Genomic DNA, 23,454 nt, shown 5'->3' with positions numbered 1-23,454 from the left:
CCCCAACCTATTTAAAAAAAAAAAAATTTTGTCTGACAACCTCTTTAAGGACACGTTCAGTTTTGGCCTGGAGGACACATGAATTTTTACTTTTTTCTGCCTTACTGCATTTATAAAGCTAAAACTTTTTAATTTTTTTGTTTATACCAAATTTTTTTTCTAGTACCTTTAGAGGCGTTTCACAAAAAGATCATGAAGATAGTAGTGGTGGTAAAATAAATTTATTCTGTGTAGATACATTACTTGGCAAGTCTATACGTCAGCCTGAATAAAGTTCTAGAATGCTGCTTTATCTGCCTAATGGCCAAACTTCTTTGAAGTGGGACTTGAGACAGGGGATTCTAGAATTACAGTACCCCCACATTAATAAGTCATTCTGAAATATTTGATGCCAAAAATAACTACAGCACATACAGCGCCATTATTGCCATAAAATTACCGAAGCCCCAGTAAAACCCAGATGAACGTCATAAAATCAATGTGGTCTATAAGTGCCTGCTTCGATATGTTTAGCAGGACCTTATACAAGTGAGTGAGGCCATCTGTATTACCATTTTGTGATATTGGGTTATTTAAAGGAGAGATACTGGTGCACGAGATGCATAGGACACTAAGATTAATACATCTAGAAAAGGCCTGTAATGCTGAGAACTCCTAATACTGTAATTCAGTCTCCTAATGTGGCTTCATAGCTGGTGAAGGTCTAGACGTTGTAATTGTCTTCTAATTGTAGCACTTTTGTACAAATCACTCTTTTTCTTCTTCTTCTTCTTCTTCCCTTCCAACTTAAATACTTATTTTAAAGTCCCGTCAGGCTTTTCTTTTTACTCTTGCTGAGGAACAGTTACAGAGCAGGAGGCGTGACCAGAGTACAGAATAGCAGCACTCACTCCCAGGCACACAACACAGGAGCCGCACAACAAAGATAGACCCAAGCAGAGCAGCAATTGGAACCAGGCACACACACACATACACAAAGGAGATACAAAGCAGAGAACAGCACAGGCTGCCAACATGAGGTTAGTAAGAAAAGTCACAGGGTGCACACCAAACTTTCACAAATCACAACTCGGTGATGATTTATTATGACTTTCTGATTCCTTGGGTACTATTATAGAAAGTTCTAAAGAGTTGTTATTAAGGATCTCTTATATTTCTTATATATACTCTTGACAGTAGTTGCTTACATGTAGCACAGTCTCTCAGTTTGTTTAGTTAATCTGTGTCATCATATTACTGCATTCTTCTATTAAATGTTATCTATTTATAAGCTTAGAGAAAGTTGACAAACATTTATGTTAAAATTAATATACATTTCCGGTTAAGTCACTGAAGTACATTACTGTAGTATAAGTAATGTCACTAAAAAGTCACTGAATCATATACAGAAGTGATATTCACATGCCCAAGGCCACAGAATGACTATACAAGCCTGTATACGTAATACTACTCTAATTCACGTAGTAAAACATTAAAATAATAGTAATAATAATAGTAATATAACAAATACAAAAAACAATGCAATATGGTAGATAGAAATGATATGACTGTAAGTAAGGGATACTTTCCTTCATACACACACATGCACCAAACAAAAACAAGACTCTGTGCCCTTATACCTAAAGCAAAATGATCTGTATGAATTAGGGCTACTTCAGTTCATGGTACCTTAGAGGAACAGGTTGCATAAACTACTGTGCACTACTATTCTTTTTTGCCAATGAGTTACACAGTATCAATTATATAAAAAATCATCAGTTTATGTAATTTATTTTCCTATAATATTATAAGGCACAATAGTAGTTACAAGAGCATACCTTCAATGTAACAAACTTATAAACAGATCACAAAATAGAATAATTTCTAGAGTATTTTTCATAAAATAATAGTGAGTTATTCTTAGTTCTGGAGCATGTTTACTTGAACCTAAAATGTTGCACTAATGTACAATATATGTATATTTGTATGAATGCTTCACAACTAAGGTTTCATAAATATTTCATTTGGATGCTTGTACTATTTTCAATACTATGTCTACCCCATATCCCAATTTGTGACAGTTTTTTTTATAAATGTGCCCAGATAAGTTTTTGTAAGAGTTTCAATGTTCAGGTAAGGATTAAATGTGTCTTATGACTGCCATCCAAGGTTCATGTATGGGACATGTATGACATGTATGTGTGTGAATATAGCTAGTCATATGGATGGGAGGTGTTTAGGTGTCAAATCTCAACTGTTACTTGGGAAGTCTATTTCTATATTCTATGTAGCAATACCCAGTATGATTAATACTATCCATTATAACACATAAAGTAACATATAAGATAACTAAAAGTCTCAATTGTAAGGATTATATTCTAGATATACTTGGTTCTACAACAGTAATTCAAACGTGTTTTTCAGGAAAATTTTAATACTTACTCAACAGTATATTTACACTAAAATAGTATATTTAGTAATTGTTGGTGCTAGTTTAATAAAAGATGTTTTTATCATTATCGATCTATAGCTGTTCATACAATTGTTTGAAATCTATACAACCAAACATACCATGCCCCATGCCTATACGGTGGCAGATCTTAATATTATATGCATGCTAGAGGAAGGAATATAAGAAAATTTATAATAATAGTCTCTACCCCATAGTCCTATGGCAAAGGATGGGAAAGTCCAATGTCTTTTAATAGGCTCCTAGAGAAGTAGTATCTTCTCAACTTGATTTTTTCCATCACTCTCTACACATTACATTTTTCTGTTTTGAGGAGTTTTTCAAGCTGATTCCAAAGCGTTACCCATGGTGGTGTCAGTGAGTAAAAATGTTGGGTGACCTCTGATTTTGTCAGTTTCTAAAATTTGGAACTGCATTGAAATCTTCGTGTGGTATTGAAGATTTGGGCTGAGGCCCACATTGCAGAAAAGCAGCAATTTTTGTAGCAGGTTTTTCTGCATTTTTTTTTTTTCAGCCAAAGGCAGGAGTGTTTTTAAAGAGGACCTTTTATGTCCTGGGGCACATGCGATTTTATATACCACTAGAAAGCTAACAGTGAGCTGAATTCCGAGCACTGTTGGCTTTCCCGTTACGTGCCCCAGGGCAAAAGCTATCAGTACCATTACAGGTGTCTGGCCACTGTCACTGAATGCAAAATCTTTCTAACGTCAGTAAATCAGCAATGATTTCCTTGTCGTAGCCGGGTTATCTTGTGATACATGTAGTGTCCCTGCCTGATAACCCAGCTACAATAAGAAAATCATACCTGGGTTCCTGACAAGACCCAGACCATAGAAAGTTTCTGCATTTGTGGTTGTGTCCATTGGCAACCGATTAAAACAACAGACTGTCAGCACTAAGATGGTTAGAGAAAATCTCTAAAATTCTGCAGAATTATTTTATATTTGCAAAAATGTTTAACTTTTAATTATCTACAAATATAGATATTATTATGTTCATGGGAATATCCTTTTAAGCTGGGGTCCCATGTGGCGAACAGACAATGCTTTGGCTGTGGCAATAACATTGTGGCAAAAAAAGCTGCATTTTACATTAACTGCAAAGTGGATACGATTCTGGCTAATCCCATACACATATTGCAGAATTTGTGTGGATGTGATTTTGAAATTTTTGAAAACACAACTTTCCACTGTGATTTTTTTCTGTAGAGTGTAGATGTAGCCAGAATCCCATCCACTTTGCAGGTACTGTAAAACGCTGCTTTTTCGCAAAGTGGGTCTTCAGCCTTAGGTGGATTTTTATTATGTGCATGGCTATTACTGACACAGACACTCATCTGAATAGAAAAGAAATAACATTTCTAAGGCAAAGGCCCAGCGAAACACAGTGAAAAAGTGCAGCAAAAATACATTGACTTTTTTCTGCAGGGTTTTTCTGCAGGGTTTTTGCTGTGTTTTTCTCTGCTTTTTTCCCTTCCCCTACTAAATTTATAGGGAAAATACTTTTGATTCCACATCTATAAAAAACAGTTTTTCCATAGATCTTTTTTCGGCAATGCATGCGTGAGATTAACCAAACTCTCACTTTGCTTTGTTTAACAGGTGCCTAGTGCAATACTCAGAAGTCAAGGTGTGATATTTCATATCACACTGTGGTACAAGTGACTTTTTAATATATGCAAGTACTTGTAAAAAACTAAAGTAAAACAATAATAGTTTTCAATTATTAGGTCAGTGGTACCCAAAGCGAGCTACAGAAAATCGTGCAAAGCTTCCCAACTGTTGCACTAATCTAAATGCATTCATTCACACAATATAAGCCTCTTAGTGAGACCCTCGCTCCGGGTCACTGCAGCTGCAATTGGCTGCTACCTAGCTCTTCAGTCACACTGAATGCTAAATGTCATGGAACAATTGCAAGTCATTTCTATTGGAGCATGACTCAAGGGGGTAAATTTGTGGGAATTGAAGGATGACATTTCCATGTAGCCATTCATTTTAGCACAAATGCCACATGTGAAGGCATCCTTATATATAGCGAAATCATTGCTTGTCTTCCAGGCTTTTTCCCATGATGCATTTCTTCTATATAGTCCTTGATTTCAAAATGTGCTTTCTTCTTAAGCTTTCTGCACACAGAATACCACGCATTTCAAACTTTTTTTTATTATATTTCTTAAATACATTTTTAGTGACGTTTTTAATTTGTAGTCTCTGTAAGTGTTCATTTTATACAAGTGCTGATCTGGTGTTTGTTCTATTCAGAAATCTATATAGCGAAGATAGGGAAATATTCCATTCTTGCAGGGTGTCAATAAAAAAAAGGCCACTGCCCCAACAATCCTACAAGAATACACTGGATATGAGTGTAGACACATATTTAATATCTGGCCATGGCACTTTAACCAAAGAAATGCTGTGAAAAATGACACATGTGTGTGAAGCTGGTCTGAGGCTGACTCTGTGTGTTGCAGAATTTCAGCATTTCGAGTACAAGAATCAGCAACGTGAAATAGTTTTCATTTAATCTCATCCGCAAATTTCAGAAAATGCAGTGTTATATAAATGCCATTCATTTTACCTACAGAAATAGTATTTTCCCCATAGACTTAAATGGTGTGAGGCAAAAATGAAAAACTCAGCGGAAAAGCGGTGACAAACAACCATTTTTGTTGCTTTCCCTCCCTGTATTTCCGCTGCATTTTTATTGTGCACCTATGTTTCACTATATGTGGCCTTAGTGTAATGTAAAACCACATCTTACCTTCTGAGGTAAAACAGAAAAGCAGATCCAAAACAGAAAACAATGTAACATAGGAATAACACATCCAGTTCCTTTTTATTGAGTTTCATTTACATCGAAAACAGGAGTGGATTTAACAAGAAGGAAAGGCATGAGAAAGGAATCTCCTTACTTTTGTATCCACTCTTGTGTTTGGCTTCATAAAATTGCTGCAATATTGCACGTCTCATTGCAGACTGTGATTTTTCTTATCTTGAAATCCACTTCTGGCTTTTGCTGAAAAAATCTAAATCATAAACTACATCAAAACTGCATTTGTGAATCCGGCCTACAACTCTTGTCCTCTATGGCTATCATTCTTATTCCATGTTATTAGTGGAGTCAAGCAGTTCTTTAAGCAAGAGATGGAATATGAAGCCCCTACAATGGGGCCCCCACTAACAATGTGCTGTCTATAATCCTGATGACTTTTATTTTAGAGAGATTTTTGGACCCACAGACTGCAGGGCCCAGTAGTGAATGCTACCTCTTCACTATTACTACACCCCTGCCTATAACTACATCTATACCACCAGTAATAAATAAACTTTCCTATGCTTCAATAGGGATATATAAAGAATCATTAATAATCCATGCATGACACATCCACTAACTAGGAAGAAACCATAGGATCAGCTGACTAATGTGTCACGGGATCACTGGCATGTTTACATGTCATAATGAAGATTGAATGTTCCTGCAAACTTCCATGTCATTGGTAATATGATTCATTTTGCAGATAATCCACTCAAAAATAAAACTATACAACTAAACTAATGTTTCTAAAACCGCGTTCACACCATGTCTGATGTGAATGTCCAGTGTCTATTTTGTCATTATCTCCCAGCATATTCCTAGAATGTAATTTATCCAGAAACTTCTATGGACTGGACGCGTCTCAGTATAATGTCTATGCATACTATATAGAGTATTATTATTATTATTATTATTATTATTATTATTTATATAGCACCATTAATTCCATGGTGCTTTACATTTGGGGGTTACATACAGTACACAAAATATCCAAACAAATATAATACTAACAATGACCAACTGGCACGGTGGGGTAGAGGGCCCTGCCCATGAGGGCTTGCAATCTATGAGGGAAGGGGGAGAGACAGAAGGTGAGGGGAGAGGCTGTAAAGATGGTGGTGTGGTGACAGTGTTATTGGAGGGTGTAGGCCTTCCTGAATAGGTGAGTCTTCAGGGCCTTCTTGAAGCCTGTGATTGTGGAGGTCAGTCTTATGTGTCTTGGTAAGGAGTTCCAGAGTATGGGGGATGCACGTGAAAAGTCTTGGAGGCGGTTGTGTGAGGAGTGGATGAGAGCAGAGCGGAGTAGGAGGTCTTTGGAAGATCTGAGGTTACGTGTGGGCAGGTAGCGGGAGATTAGGTCAGAGATATATGGAGGGGAATATATGTATTCCTGATGTACACACCAATGAACAGAGCCTAATAGGTCATGATTTTAGAATATCCAATAGAATGACCACCTGTGTCAATTCCTGACCAGAATTATAAATCACAAGTCAAATACCAAGGAATTTGACTAAAGACTTTTTGGGGTTAACTAAACAAAGATGCTCTGAAGTTTATTTTGCAATAATCCATTTTCTGTTTCTAAATGTGGATTAGTGAACTAAACAAGTGGAAAAACAACTTGATGTTCCCGAGCTTTCAGGTGTATGAATTCCTTTTATTGTTTGCCAGGGACAGTGAAGTCTGCTACATTTTGCTGTATCTCACAACATGTATTTAAACTGCCAATACAGGCTGAAAACACGTGAGAAATGTTCTTTTTTAATCATAAAAAAAATCCAAAATATAGAAAATAAAAAAGCAGCAAACAATGAAGCAGTGGTACAAAGAATGCAAAGAATTCTAATAAGAGCAGTGTCAATTTACTAAAATGTATAATTTTATTTTCTACAAGCTTCTAATTGTCATGTAAGTTTATTTCTCTACATATAAATGTGAATCTAAATCACTTGACTTACTCTTAAGATTGCTTTGAATAAACTCATTTACATAAGAATTATGTGAAACAAGATTGACACTCATGCACAAAATGGAAATCATTCTCACAAATGTCTTGATGTTTAGAAGAAAATCTTTGAAATGCAAAATGCCGCAGTAATGAAATCATTCTCACAGATACGCTCAGTCGTATCAAGTCTAAATATCCTGTCCCAAATCTATTTGCTTTGGAATTTATAAATTTGTAATAGTTTATATACAATTTATTTACATTTAAGAAGTGTCAGATCCTAAATCTTATGTTGTGTACCCTTCATGAAAAATATCCATTGATATTAATGGCACGTTTTAAGTGAATCCTCATTAGACACATTCTGGAATAAGTAAGGAGATTTCTCATTGATTTGACTCATAGATCAATATCTTATAGAAATAGATAGAGCTGAAAAGAGGTAGATGATTTACCAGTTTCTTTTACTCCACAATATACTGTAATTTCTTCAATTTTAAAGAAGATGATGACATGTAAATTAATGCATGACTTTTTCATAACCCAGTGCGTCTTATCTATTTCTTTACTCTTAGGAAGATAAGGTAAATTAAACAGAAACTGCAAAAATAACAAGTACTAAGTACTTTCAGGTGAGATGGGAATCCATAAATATGGTCCAAATATTCAATGTGTCTTTTGAATACTAAAAATAAGTGGTGGATTCTTTGAACAAGTTCAAAGAGGGCCTGGATCCCTTTCTTGAAGAGAACAATATTACGGGTTATTAATTCTAGATTTTAAGGACACGTTGATCCAGGGGTTTTATACTGATTGAAAAATTGTAGTCAAGAAGGAATTTTTTTCCCCTGAAATGGGGCAATTGGCATTAGTCTCATGTTTTTTTTTCCTTCCTCCGGATCAACACTGTAGAGGACTGTAGGGTTATAGTTTGGACTTGATGGACTGATGTCTTCATGTCTTCATCTACTATGTAACTATGTAAGTAGCATAGTATAGGTGAATATGAATACTACTGTATATCTTATTTCCTTATGTTATCCAAGATTAGAAAACATGTCTGCTTTCTTATTCTTAGGAAGGAACATCACATCAATTGGTCACATCCATAAGACTGTGCTGTAGCATTGCCATGTGATAATTGGATGTGATGTCACTTCCTGAGAAGAAGAAAGCAGCCATGTTTACCAATCCTGAATAACTCCTTTAAATCATATATTCCCATAAAAAAAAATAACTCACCTTGTTCAAAAACATAAAGCATTCATCCAGGTACATGACAAGTTTATTGAACTGATGCTGGGTTCTTATGGATAATTTAATATACCAGCATCTAGAACATTTAAAGAGAAGGGAAAAGACCCAAAACTACAGTTAATAAAAATAATCACTGGTTTATTCCTTAAATCATTGTAGTTACATAAGGTTTGTCATGTTTAGAGATGAATGAATCAGTTCTCTTCAGACTTTAGAGTATAATAGGTGGAAGCCCAAGGTAGAGGGAAAAAAAAAAAAAAAAACATTCATACTCACCTTACTTATTATGTGTTTTTCATCCTAACACTTGAACTGCCAATCCCATTTACATACAGCTCCAAGACCCCCATAAACTCACAAGAGTGTTCAAGATAAATTCAATGAGAGCTAAGAAATAATCTGTTTCCTGACACCTCCGGCAGCAATTTATCTCCTTTGGTAACCAAAATACAACATGCCCAATCCCTCATTATCCTTGTATCTGCTGTCCGGGGAGAGTTGGGAGAAACCCAAACACATTAGATAGTTAACCAAGATTTCATGTAATATGTATCTGCAACTTTAGAGTCCAGAAAATCCATTGGTAAAAAAAAGAGAGAAAGGACTGTCCACTTATACATTGGAAAATCATGGGCACCTTGTAAGGATAGTCTTTTCATGACAAGAACATGTTCATTAACATTTCCATACATGGCTTATGGTGTCTCTATTAAATATTGGACTTGTTCTTTCCTGTCAAAGTGATTTAAGAAAACATGAAACCTCTAAGAGTAGCTGGAAGACAGACAGTGTTTGATGTTTTGTGTGCTGTGTCTGCTGTTGTATTAGTGACTTACTTTACATAAGTTTCAGACAGCCTGAGTATCTCAAGTACTACTAAAATGGAACAATAGAAATATATGTTCTTTTATTTGGTGCAACACACCATGTTTTATTCTCCAGGATTTATAGATTTCTCAAGCAAGAAAATGGTTAAAACCAGCATTTCATTTTCTCTTTCTTATACTCACATGAATGACCCTGAATTATTACATGTATGTAAATTATGTACTTTACATGCATGTAATGAATGATGCCATTAGCAGCACTATTCAGAATGAATAGGATGCATTATCATTTGCAATAGCAAAAATACTATATTTGTGAATCAGAGATTGGAAGAGTGCTAGAGTGCTTTGAATAAAAAATGTTTTGGGTAAATTTGACATTTTTTTACATTGTTTTTATCAACAATACAGCCCTAAATCTAGTAAAAGAACAGATACATGCCAGTGTATTTAAGAGGTGAAAGGGAGAAAAGCCAACATCTACCTTTAGTGAATTGGAGGTATGACCAATATAGATTGACCCAATCTTCGCCATAACAATAATCTTTATCTATATAGCATCATATTGTGTGCCACTTTACAAAACAGAGGGTATACAATATGTACAGAAAAATCAGATATTACCAAGTAGACTAACATCCAAAACAATAGAGCGGGACCCAAAGTGATACATATAAAACTGCATGGCCAGTCACCAGCCAGTATACAATAAAGTGTTTTAGCACGCAGCATGTGCAGTGTTTATGTTGGAGGAAGGGATCAGGATCTGAGGAACAGTTAGCAACAAGGGAGTCAACAAAGGAACATTAAATATTGAATGTAATAGAATTGTATAATTTTTGTTTAAGGTTAAGTTTGAAATTGTACATGTTAGGAATTAGCCTGATTGCTTCATTCATCTTATGGTCATTGGCTACACAAAGTGGTGTTTCCAACTTCCTGTGGATATTCCATAAAAGTCAAAAAATGGAAATACTCTTTAAGGGCGAGGTCCCATGTGGTGTACATGCTGTGGTTTGGCTGTACCGTTTTACAGTCCCTATGGAAATGCTAGTGGTTTCCTTATAGGTATAATTGAATCAGAATGATTGCAGAGAAAAACTCTGTGGACTTTCTGTAAAAAGTGCTGCTGGAAAACAAATATGTTTTAGCCATGGTTTTTCCTGCAGCACTTTTTGGCCTCTACGTGGAGTCTTAGCCTAAAGAGGACCTTTCACCCCGAAAAAGTCCAGTTCTTTGCATTAATTAATAGGTGGCACTCCACTGATTCTGGAACATGTAGAATTTTTCCTCTAGCCCCCACTGTACCCGAGCAAGCAATGCTGTTAGTTTTGGTGCCTGATATACTATTTAGTGTCTTTACTGTCAGAAAGGATTGTCAGGCAGGAGCAGACATGGCGTGGGATTCTGAGATCTGACACTGTCTGAGCTCGGGGTCACCTCATCACGTCTCCATTGTGGTCTGATCTTAGACTGCTCCTCCTCACAGACGAGCCTTCGGCAGAACCAGCATTGATTGGCCGAATGCTGTACACTGTATAGCATTCGGCCAATCAATGCTGGTCAATGCATTCCTATGAGAAAAAGTAAGCTCCCTTCTAACAGCAAGCTGCCAGCTCTCCTGACTAGCAAGGACGAACCTGCTGCAAAACCAGCGTTGATTTGCCGCAGGCTCGTCTTTGCTAGTCGGGAGAGCAAGCAGCTTGCAGTTACGAGTTAGCTTACTTTTTATCAGCGCAACTGCAAGCACTGTGCAGTTAAAACGCATAGACCTCATAGACTATAATGGGGTCCATGCGCTTTAACTGCACAGTGCTCCTCCTAAACACTCTCCTCCTGCTATTCCTGGACTTGGTGACTCTCCTTTAGTCGAATAGTGGTTTCCCCTGAAACAAGCATTTTTTCCCATAGACTATAATGGGATTAGATATTCGATTGAGTAGTCGAATATTGAGGATCTACTCGAAATGAATATTGAATCTCGAATATTTCACTACTGACTCATCGCTAATCACATGAGCATGGACTGATTTTTAGCAATATGTTGAGGCTAATAAATCTGCCCCTTTTAGGCAGTGTAGAGTGAAAGAATCCTATTTTAACTGATTTTCCTGATCAGCCATAAGCATGACTCTTTAGTGATACTCAATAACCGGAGAGCACAGAAAGACTTTGGGATCCCCTGACACTCCACAGTAGCTTGGTTAATTCAGGCAGGAGACATTAATAGTGTGCATTTTCCCCAAATGGAGGAAGAACAGGCAAATGTGACACAAAAACTAAAAAGATATTGTTAATTTTTTAACCATATGATTTTGTGTCTATTTAATATATGCATAATGTATATGTATAGTAATATTGTATAATTGTCTTTCAGGTTTTTTCTTTTGACTCCTTTTCTGTGGTTGCTTTGTAAAGGAGATGTCATTGTGCTCAGGGAAATGTATGGCGAAATCAGAACACCCAGTTTTCCAGATTCTTATCCAAGTGAAACAGAGGTGACCTGGAATATTACTGTACCGGAGGGATTCCGTATCAAGCTATACTTCATTCATTTTGATTTGGAGCCATCTTACCTCTGCGAGTATGATTATGCCAAGGTAAACTAGAGCCCATGACATAGAACAAAAGCTATTCATAAATGTTCATCCATTTTACATTCTGGTTGTTGTAGATGTTGCTTTGTCGAGTTATCCTTGGTGAACAAATGCAGAAGTTTTGAAAATGGATTCAGATGAAACACATTGGGTGAAGTTACACGTCACACATCGCTGGGGTTGTTAACCAAAGTCAAGAATGGCTTGAATAGGAATGGGAAATGTACCCACTCCTGGCTTTGACTAAAATCTGAACGTAAAATGACTGTCAGTCATGGTTGGGCTTTACAGAAACAGCATAGCTCTGAGTAACTCCATTTCTGTAACTTCCATTAAAGTCAATCTCCTGTGGATTTGCCATAAATATCTTCCGTGGGAAAACCCCTCTAAGATTTGGGTTCCACAGCGACACTTAAGAGCCCCATAAAAGCACAGACGTCCATTACAAAAAGTTTGATATAAGAAATATTGATGTCAATGCATTGTTGTAGATATCTCACAATTTCTCTTTGACTCTTATCGGCTCCATTACACTGTTAGGGCTCGTTCACACGGAGTAAACGCGGCATGCAAACGTCCCGTAAATGCGGCACATTGCGTGCCGCGTTTACTCCGTGTGAACGAGCCCTAAGGGGTAGTTCACACGGAGTAAACTGGCGTGTATTTTGGTGTGTAATTTTACACGTGTAAAATAAGACTCCCATTGACTTCAATGAAAAAAAACACGCCAAAATACACGTCAAAATACACATCAAAATACACGTGTAAAATGTCATTGAAGTCAATGGGAGTCTTATTTTACACGTGTAAAATTACAATGCTGTAATACACGCCAGTTTACTCCGTGTGAACTACTCCTAAAGTTCTAGTCAAATACTACTGAAGCTCTATGCACCTTCACAAAACCTAAATGAATGACACCATAAAACTATGTTGCCTAGTCAATGATTTTTGAGGAAATGGAGAATGCCTGCAACATGCAATGGAGATTTTTGACTTCCAACTGACTGTACTGCCCATAGTTCTGTAATGGTTCTATTTCAATCCTTCCCAACTGCTGAACAGAATGGATCCCTCTGTACTGGTATGTTCCTCCCAGCAGCACTGCACCTGAAACTCTCCTAGATGAACAGACCTTGGTGTGGTGGAATTCCCACCATTATATCACCTTCCTATCCAGGTCTTTGTGGGTTATTCAGCTATCAGCCCTGAATTCCCACAAAATGGTACCTTTTTCTAACTTCGCCTCTGTGATTGATATGGTCTCTGTGTTGCGTGTCCCCACTTCATTGTGGTTAGCCAGTCTGTGGCTGACCTACTCCTCCTGGTCCTAAACTTCCTTGTTTATACCACAGCATTGCAGTTGGAGTCTGCAAATTAAAGGAAAAGTACAAACATCTTAACGGCATGTTATCCTGTGTAGGCTCCACATTAACTCCATACATATATATTATTATTACTTACTTTTGGATTTTAGATGTAAATGGGAAGATAGCTAAGCAGCCACATCTAGAGTATGTGTAGAGAAATTTACTAAAAATGGCAAAATCACATAAATGTGCAAATGTATTTACTTAGAACTGGGAAAGGCTAAGGCAACATGTTCTTATTAAGACATTTTTTCTACGCAGACTTTATGAATTGTTGCACCATTTCTAAAGTACAAAACAAATACCTTCAGGGCTTTATTTGTCACTTTGTAGCTAATGCAGACATTTGAAAATTCTGGCATTTGGGGTTGAGTTTGGGGTTCCTTAAGTTCAGAAGAGGTAAGGATCCTCTACTGATACAGAATATATGCATCTTGACTTTTATTTGCCTTGTGAATTTGCAGATATCATTGCACCCATGGACATATCAATAAGGTGAAACAGGTTACATGTCAAAGAACACATAAATATAGATTCTAATAGTAACTTGTAAGTGATTGGCTCCAGGCTCTGCTGCAAATAAGGTTGTTTTCTGCTAGGCATTTGGGACCCATTATTGCATTAAAACCTAGTCCCAACATGGGACCTTTTGGCAGTCTTTTGGACCACTCTGACCCTGAACACATGGAAAGATATCTCACGGCTCTTGTTGCTTCATAAATCAATACTAATTATTATGGAAACAACCAGGAATGTGTGTTTGTATAAAAGTGTAGTAGAGGATCTTATCTGTAATAGGGTTCATTGCTGAGAATACAAACCAGAGAAGTGTCCTCTGCCCTTGGATAAACACAGTGGTCTCTGGTTGAGTTAATATTTGCTGTTTCCTGTCCTATCTCATTGCACTGGCTGATGGATAAGCAGAGAGAGGTTCTTGCTAATGACATGGTTTTTTTTCTTGAAACCCTGATAATGATGTAAACATGTTAATATGATTGACAAGTGAACCATTCCTCTTGTGCAAAATAAGGATTGGGTGGAAGGGTAATCCATTCACATACTGTTCATTTTAATGAAGAACATACCATGTACATAGAGTGTTGGCCAAAAGTATTGGCACCCCTGCAATTCTGTCAGATAATACTCAGTTTCTTCCAGAAAATGATTGCAAGCACAAACTCTTTGGTATTAATATCTTCATTTATTTTGCTGGCAATGAAAAAACACAAAAGAGAATGAAAAAAAAGTCAAATCATTGATCATTTTACACAAAACTCCAAAAATGGTCCGGACAAAAGTATTGGCACCCTCAGCCTAATACTTGGTAGCACAACCTTTAGACAAAATAACTGCGAACAACCGCTTCCAGTAACCATCAATGAGTTTCTTACAATGCTCTGCTGGAATTTTAGACCATTCTTCTTTCGCAAACTGCTCCAGGTCCCTGAGATTTGAAGGAGGCCTTCTCCAAACTGCCATTTTGAGATCTCTCCATAGGTGTTCTATGGAATACAGGTCTGGACTCATTGCTGGCCACTTTAGAAGTGTCCAGTGCTTTCTCTCAAACCATTTTCTAGTGCTTTTTGAAGTGTGTTTTGGGTCATTGTCCTGCTGGAAGACCCATGACCTCTGAAGGAGACCCAGCTTTCTCACACTGGGCCATACATTATGCTGCAAAATTTGTTGGTATTCTTCAGACTTCATAATGCCATGCACACAGTCAAGCAGTCCAGTGCCAGGGGCAGCAAAGCAACCCCAAAACATCAGGGAACCTCCACCATGTTTGACTGTAGGGACCGTGTTCTTTTCTTTGAAGGCCTCTTTTTTTTTCCTGTAAACTCTATGTTGATGTCTTTTCCCAAAAAGCTCTACTTTTGTCTCATCTGACCAGGGAACATTCTTCCAAAACGTTTTTGGCTTTCTCAGGTAAGTTTTGGCAAACTCCAGCCTGGCTTTTTTATGTCTCTGGGTAAGAAGTGGGGTCTTCCTGGGTATCCTACCATACAATCCCTTTTCATTCAGATGCCGACGGATAGTACGGGTTGACACTGTTGTACCCTCGGACTGCAGGGCAGCTTGAACTTGTTTGGATGTTAGTCGAGGTTCTTTATCCACCATTCGCACAATCTTGCGTTGAAATCTCTCGTCAATTTTTCTTTTCCGTCCACATCTAGGGAGGTTAGCCACAGTGCCATGGGCTTTAAACTTCTTGATGACACTGTGCACGGTAGACACAGGAACATTCAGGTCTTTGGAGATGGACTTGTAGCCTTGAGATTGCTCATGCTTCCTCACAGTTTTGTTTCTCAAGTCCTCAGACAGTTCTTTGGTCTTCTTTCTTTTCTCCATGCTCAATGTGGTACACACAAGGACACAGGACAGAGGTTGAGTCAACTTTAATCCATTTCAACTGGCTGCAAGTGTGATTTAGTTATTGCCACCACCTGTTAGGTGCCTCAGGTAAGTAACAGGTGCTGTTAATTACACAAATTAGAGAAGCATCACATGATTTTTCAAACAGTGCCAATACTTTTGTCCACCCCCTTTTTTATGTTTGGTGTGGAATTATATCCAATTTGGCTTTCTGACAATTTTTTTTGTGGTTTTCCATTGAAGACAAATTAAATGAAGATAATAATACCAAAGAATTTGTGATTGCAATCATTTTCTGGAAGAAAATGAGTATTATCTGACAGAATTGCAGGGGTGCCAACCCGTGCTCTCCGCTCACTCAATGACCTAACACTTACATCCTCTATTATCAGAACCTCCCACGCTCGTATACAAGACTTCTCCCGAGCTGCACCACTTCTCTGGAATGCTCTACCCCGGACAATAAGATTAACTCCCAACTTCTACAGTTTCAAACGCAAACTAAAGACGCATCTTTTCAGACAAGCCTATCACAATTCCTAATGCACAAAATTGTCTGAACACTATATAAGCAATGCCGCCCCTGCTACCTCTTGTGTCACCCCCTCTACCTCATAGATTGTAAGCTCTTTTGAGCAGGGCCCTCAGTCCCATTGTGTGAAATGACGTTCTTTGTTATGTATGTCTGTATCTGAACCCTATAAATTGTACAGCGCTGCAGAATATGTTGGCGCTATATAAATAAAATGTATTATTATTGTTATATTATTACTTTTGGCAAACACTGTACTTATACAATGATGGATGGATTTAATGATAAATCTTCACATCTACAGCTACTATTTTTCATCACAATTTGTGATAAGATCATTCCCACTCTGTGTCAGCAGTTTACACATCTCTGTTCATTTTGTTCACTGGAGCCAGGGACTTTGTGAACTGTTCCCTGCTGATTTGTCACAATAGTCTGCACTGCTGTCTGCTTGAATGCAGTCTCTTTTTGTTCCTTTGCAGCTTGCATAACCTTTGCCCTTAAAACATAAGTTTGGATTCAAGTAGATGAAGTGGAGATGTATAATTTATATGAGAACAAAATTCCTACCTTCCATCAGTCCATTCCTTTCCTATTTCTCTCTTTTTCTTTGGCCCCTGCTCCCTACTGAGTGGTTTGTGCATCCCCTTTGTTGGATTGATAGATTGTACCTTTGCCTTCATTCAGTGGCTGAGCATCTGATGTGTGTGCACGTCTTGTGGAATGTCCTTGATTCTAAGCCAGTTCCCTTCACTTGTATGTAAATGTATTAGTTTCTCAGGCTTAGAACAAACAACTAGCTACAATACAGTCCATGACTTTTAACATAGAACGATAAATTAGGAGTAGCCATACTTTTCCATTAGTGGAAATATATATTCTGACATAAATATCATCGCATTTATGCACCATATTTATCCTGCCAAAATGTTCTCATTAGTTTTAGACTTTTGGCTCACAACACAGAATAGTGTAGAGACTCCATGTGCCATTGTACAATTCTATGTACCTATGATATCTAACTAAACATGCAATATTTTTTTGTTAATAACAGACTAGCAACCCATAGAACTGAAAACAATCCTCTGTGTCTATGACATACTGTATATGCACTAACTATAAATACAATTACCAGTGAAACCACTTTACGATATCAACCCAAAATTGTACAAAAAATGTTTATTTTTTTATGAGGGTGTCCCTATCAATGAATTAAGTATACAGAATGATGGTTAAGGTGTTCAATGCAGTCATCAAACATGTATAAGGATGACCAAAGTGTTAAGGCACTGCGCTTACACCAAGTTCTGAAGTCACACATAACTTTATTCCAATAAATACCAAAACACACGACACTCAAAAGTCTTTTGGGGTACAACCCCTTTATCAAGTGGAATGAGGTTATACAGAAGTGCTATATTGGGAGACGTGAGAATCCTCCAAGGAGAACACCTCCACTTGGAAGCTAGTGTGTATATTATCTGTATACACGTGCAGCGTTCTATTTCATTCCAGAGCACGTGAGTATCTCCGTGCATGCACAGTCTAAGGGGGCATTCACACGGAGTAACGCCGGGCGTGTATCACAGCCGTACATGCCGGCGTTACGGCAGACTGCCGAACACTTCCAAATCACTTCAATGGGAGCGCTCGTAACAGTGAATGGGAAGTGTTCGGCAGTCTGCCATAACGCCGGCGTGTATGGCTGTGATACACGCCCGGCGTTACTCCGTGTGAATGCCCCCTTAAGCTCCAGTTTCCTCTGATTCCTAAAGTGATCTGTCTGCCAGAATTTGCTGCTATCAACTGCGTCTGAGTCCTGGCCCATTCTGCCTACCTTGCTGCTTATTTATCCTAATTGGAGACTTGACTACTGAGCATGCGCAGGGGTTGGATACTCGTGCGCTCAGGAATTAAATAGAATGCTGCACTTGTATACAGATAATACACACACTAGCTTCCAAGCAGAAGGGTTCTCCTTAGAGGATTCTCACGTCTCCTAAGAGGGCACTTCTGTGTAACCTCTTCCCAATTGATAAAGGGCTTTTACCCTGAAACACTTTCGAGCGTCATGTGTTTTGGTATTTATTGGAATAAAGTTGCATGTGATTTAAGAACTTGGAGTAAGTGCAGTGCCTTAACACTTTGGTCGTCGCTCTGCATTTGTTTCATCTCTTCTGGATGTACAGGGCTCCAGCTGCTGTTTATTCCTTTGTTTCATTGCGACCCATTTATCCAAGGCTCTAGAGGACCTCTTAATGGATATTAGATGTTTGCTCAGTGCCTATCACTCGATGTGCAATCAAATATGTATAATAATAAATGCATGGAATGGTGAGACACAATAAATCATTTCATCAGTGACACAGTTTGCATATAACAATACAGAAAACAGTGCTATATTATACTAGAAACTACAGTAAATGGGTTACTCACACATGTACCTTATTCCCTATCCACAAGATAGGAGATTAGTTAAAGATCAGTGGCAGTCAGCCCTCTGAAACCCTCACTCCACTGTTCATAAGAATTGGAGTGCCTTTCACTTCATTTGAATGGTGCTGTGGTTGCTCAGCAGCTATAGTGCTCTATTTTTTTCTGTAGAACTGTTGGAGATAACTGAGCCTTGTGGTTAGGATACCTCTGAGAGTTCTATACAAAATTACTATTGTGGCAGTTTTTGACTGTGTGATGGGCTCAGATGGATTTGCTAGGCACCCCCGTTCTTGTGATTGATATATTACATTTGTGGTCTAACCCCTTCAATTCCTTATACCTAGGAAGTATTGTTCTTACCTGTTCTACTGTAGTAACAGATATATAAACCCAATATCCAATCCCCAGACCTTTAGGTGATTACTGTTGTCTCTGTTATAACATAGAAGCTGATCATATATGCCATATAGACATGATTATAACTACCCTAAATGAAGGTGCTGCAAGACCCCTGAAATGTATATCGCAGAAATATCCAATCCACATAAGATTAAAAACCTCTGATCTGTATTCTCCACACAGAAGCACCACCAAAACTACATAGTATTTTACAATATTTGGCTATTCCAGTTATAGTGTAAGTGCATGTGAGATTAGATTATGGATCCTATCAAAAACAAAGACTGATGTGATGGCAATTTCTGCATAGCACTGCAGAAAAGGATGGATCTATCTAAGCAATAGGAAATCAAATACACATTTCTTGATATTCCATACTTGGCATACAGTGTTTATGAGCTGCCTGTTTATAGGATAGTAATGAATGTATTAGTCAGTGTCTTCAGCTGACTTACTGATCTGTACTGGGATTTCATCATCAGTAGAAAGGTTTATCTTGGATTGTTTACAGCAAGTGATAATGACCTCAAGGTTAATGTCCTACCAAAAATAGAACGCAGAATGAACCAAGTCTGTATAAATAAATATTGTATTTTCATTTACAGTATCTCGTTACTAAATATAATAAGGTACAAACAAACCACTTGAAAGAAGCGCTTTTTTAATTGGCTTTTTTAAAGAAATTTAAAGTGAACTTATTTTTAAATTGAAAACACCTTAATAGGTGAGCAAATTCCCCAAAATGCAGGATGACATGTACTACTATGTTTGTGCCTGAATTCTGTATTCTTATGTGCTTATTTTTCATTCAAAATCTTACTTCTAGTTGTAGATATATTTTTTAAATAAACTCACCACCACATTGGATTAATTCAAATAATGGTATGTCATGGAACTTTGTAACTTAATGCACAATGTTGTACTATCACGGTGAGCACCAAGGACAGAGGGTGTCGGATTAGATTCGATTTTAACAGCAATAAATGTGTAAGAAGGATACCTGGAACAAGGAGGGAGGAGTGCAGAAATAACATTAGTGTTAGTGCAGGTAGTAGTGGCAGGAGGTGTGTGACTGCTGGTAGGGACACTAGGAGGAAATCTGATAGGAATTATTAGGACCATGGGAAGAATATGCAAATCTGTTTTCCATGATGTAGGATTAGGAAGACAGATCATCATGGAAGACAGATTTGCATATTCTTCCCATGGTCCTTTGCGAAGTGGAGTGCTAAAGGCTTAATAAGTCTCCACACACCTATATGGAGGTCTCTCCCCAAGGAGTGACGATATCCCCTTAACCCAGGAATTATTAGGGCCATTGCCATGATGAGTCACAAAAATGGGGGGAAAATGATAAGATTACCGAATAAAATGATAATTCTATTACAGAAAAGACCTGGCAATTGACTATGAACTTGTGGAGTACCAAATAAAATACTCCTTGCACTAAGAACATGGAGGACTATACAGTAGTTCTTTATCCTATGATTACCTGGGTTGTCTCCCCTACTACTTACACCCCAAGCATCATCTCAGAGTTAAAAAACCACTGATGTTTAAGGCACAGTTTCAACACCAGATGGGACTCATTTGCTTCCTCCAGTTCCTCCATACTGGACCATTTCCCACCCCCAACTTCATCAGGGTGAGCCATTGCTTACACCCCATCCCTCATTTCATGGTTGAGGCACACATTTAGCAGCAGTGTTCCATACGTTGGAGTGTCAATTTGAGCAGTGGTATATTTTTCAAGACTAGAATACAGAATAAAAACTGCTCTATGATTAGCTGCTATGGGCAACAAAGACAGTTTTCCTTTTTGACAGTTTCATAATTGACTTCCATTGGCAACACTGACATACGAGCATCATACGAGCTGCGTCACACTGTTTTTGAAAATTTCTGCATTATTTTGCAATGCTTTTAATGGCTTTTTTGTTTTAACCATTTTCAGTGATTTTTTTCAGGTTTTTTTAAATTTATTCAAGTACTATACAAAAGAGTATGAGCAAAAAGCCATTAAAATGCCATGTCTATAACGTACTGAGTTTTGCAAAAAAGACCCCCAAAAAACAAAATATAAGCAAAAAGGCCATAAAAAAAGTCATATGTCTAGATCTCATCTCATAATGACTTGAAAGTTACATCTGACCACATGAAATAAAAAATGCTATTAAAAATTCAGTTAAAAACAAAAAAAAGTGATAAAATGAGAGAATCAACCCTAACTATATTGTTTACACCATGTACAATGAACATTGGATAGATAATGAAAATATGTTATGGCTTCAATCACAGGTGGAAACTGATGAACAAATATTATTTGTCTTCTGCGGAAGGGAAAGTACTGATACTGAGCAGGCTCCGGGGCAGCAAGTGATTGTATCACCAGGAAACTTTCTGAGCCTTACCTTTAGGTCAGACTTTTCCAACGAAGAACGTTACACTGGATTTGATGCTCATTATAGTGCAGTCGGTAAGTTAGTCATATTTCAGCAATGCTCACCCTTCCAAGACCGCTCTCAGTGCTGCAAGGAAACAAATTAACATATGGACGAAAACTGGGATATTGCGGCGCAGACAAGACATCTAAGGGTAGGGGAAGAATAGCCTTTCTTAAAGAGGTTATCCCATGAAAAGCGTCCTATCTATACTGCTAGTTTCTGTGGATTTAAGACTTTTCCTAAATACTTTGCTTTATCAAAACTGCTTTGTTTGCCCGCTATCTTAATTTATTCACTTCATTGTTGACACTGTGTTTCTATGGCCACTGGGCTTATCTGCTCGTTTCCCAAGTGACTTAGCTGCCTGCTCTCAGGGGGGGAGGGAGCGGCTGACAAGCAACGGCACTCCTCAGATAGGGGAGGGGGAAGGTGAGAGCTCCGGGATTACTGTGCTGTCTATCTTCAGCTTTTCCATTTATCAGCCAGTTTAATTTAATTTGGCTGATAAGGACTGAGATAAGGAGTCTGTTACCTCTGTATGTAATGCAAGCTGACTCAAATCCAGCTCTGCTACATCAGTTTCCACATCAGCTTCATACTGTGGTAATGCATAGCAGATAGCAGAGCAAGTGAAACCCCGCCCAGCAATGTGCCGAGAAATCCAGGAAGTGAAGAGAGCACAGAGCCTTCTGGCTGCAGAACAAGAGTTAAGGGAATACCCCTTTAAATCCCAATACCTAATACCCATATGGACAAACACAAATGGAGAAGCAGCTGCCGCATGTGGCCAGAATAAAGTAAATGTCTTGTATGTATATGTATAGACATTGTATATCGCATGTCAGTGGGGCTCTGAATGTCCTTTCCAGCTGGTCCTACCCTGAATCTTTATTTAGAGATGTTGCAAACTTTAACTTCACTGTTTTAATGACTTTTTAATAGCTTTTATTGTGTGGGTATCATGCTGCAGAAAATTATCAGATTTAAGTTAAAGGGGTTTTCCCATCTGAACAAGTTACCCCTATCCCAAGGGATCCAACTGCTGAGACCCACTTATCAGAAGAATGAGGATGTTTCGTCTTCTATTCAGAATAGAACAGTGATCGGACATTGTGCACAACACTTCATTCATTTCAGTGGGGGTACCGGAGACACCCAAAGCGGCTATCTCCAGTACTACCACTGAAGTGAATGGATTGGTGTACGGATTGGATTGGAGCCCAACGACTCCATTCTCCTAATTGGTTTGGGTCTCAGTAATTGGACAACCTCTGATCTGGACGTTATCACATATCCTATGGATCATAGTAATTTGTTCAAATGGGTAAATTCCTTTAAAGGCTGCTACATATATAAATCATGGGAGACTTTTATTGAAGAAATGTCCATTCTGTAGATATGAGTATTTTAAGAAATGATGTAATAAAATGTTCTTCTCACAAATTACATATTATTTTGGAATATGGGTAAATAGATTTTCATAATTTATTTCATAACTGTTTTTAAGCAATTGTTAAAAAGGTGGTCCCATCAAGAAGAATTAGCATTATGTGTAGGATAGGATCCCATGCAAAGTACTGCGCTTCACTATCTTAGTCAGTCCCATAGACTTTACATTTTGTAGCAGCAGATATGCACTGCCACCATTGTATTTTTTAGGGGCACAGGACCCCAGGATTGTTAGGGGTTCCTACTGTAGGGACTCCAGTCATCAGCTAGTAATCACTGATCTCTATGAATAGGTGATTCATACAGCATATAGTACAGTATATTATCTGAGAATGTACTAAATAGACTAAATTACACTTCATTTATCGATAATCTTTAATCATACATTGTTTTTTTAATCTATTTTTTATGTTGTATTTGTACATGGTAGTTTTGTTCGTATAGTCTCAATTTAAAACTACTCAAAACGTATTTATTTTATAACCATGGGAAATATCACTTCAAGTGATGTAATATTGATACTTTAAAGCATGCATAAAGGAATTTACACCAA

The 23,454-nt window shown here is 37.8% G+C and overlaps 1 protein-coding gene across 1 annotated transcript in view; it reads left to right on the top strand.

Moving 5' to 3' along the window:
- Window positions 1-924: 924 nt before the first annotated feature.
- Window positions 925-23,454, top strand: part of MASP1 (MBL associated serine protease 1) — a 49,523-nt gene continuing 26,993 nt past the window's right edge. The window contains exons 1-3 of the mRNA XM_075268513.1: window positions 925-1,019; window positions 11,679-11,901; window positions 21,307-21,484. Coding sequence (XP_075124614.1) covers window positions 1,015-1,019; window positions 11,679-11,901; window positions 21,307-21,484 — 406 coding nt within the window. The 5' untranslated portion in view covers window positions 925-1,014. The remainder of the gene's footprint in view (window positions 1,020-11,678; window positions 11,902-21,306; window positions 21,485-23,454) is intronic.

This window comes from Leptodactylus fuscus, chromosome 3, assembly GCF_031893055.1.
Source record: "Leptodactylus fuscus isolate aLepFus1 chromosome 3, aLepFus1.hap2, whole genome shotgun sequence".
NCBI lineage: Eukaryota > Metazoa > Chordata > Amphibia > Anura > Leptodactylidae > Leptodactylus > Leptodactylus fuscus.
The sequence above is the reverse complement of the archived record's forward strand: the minus strand, read 5'-3'. Positions and strand labels throughout refer to the sequence as shown.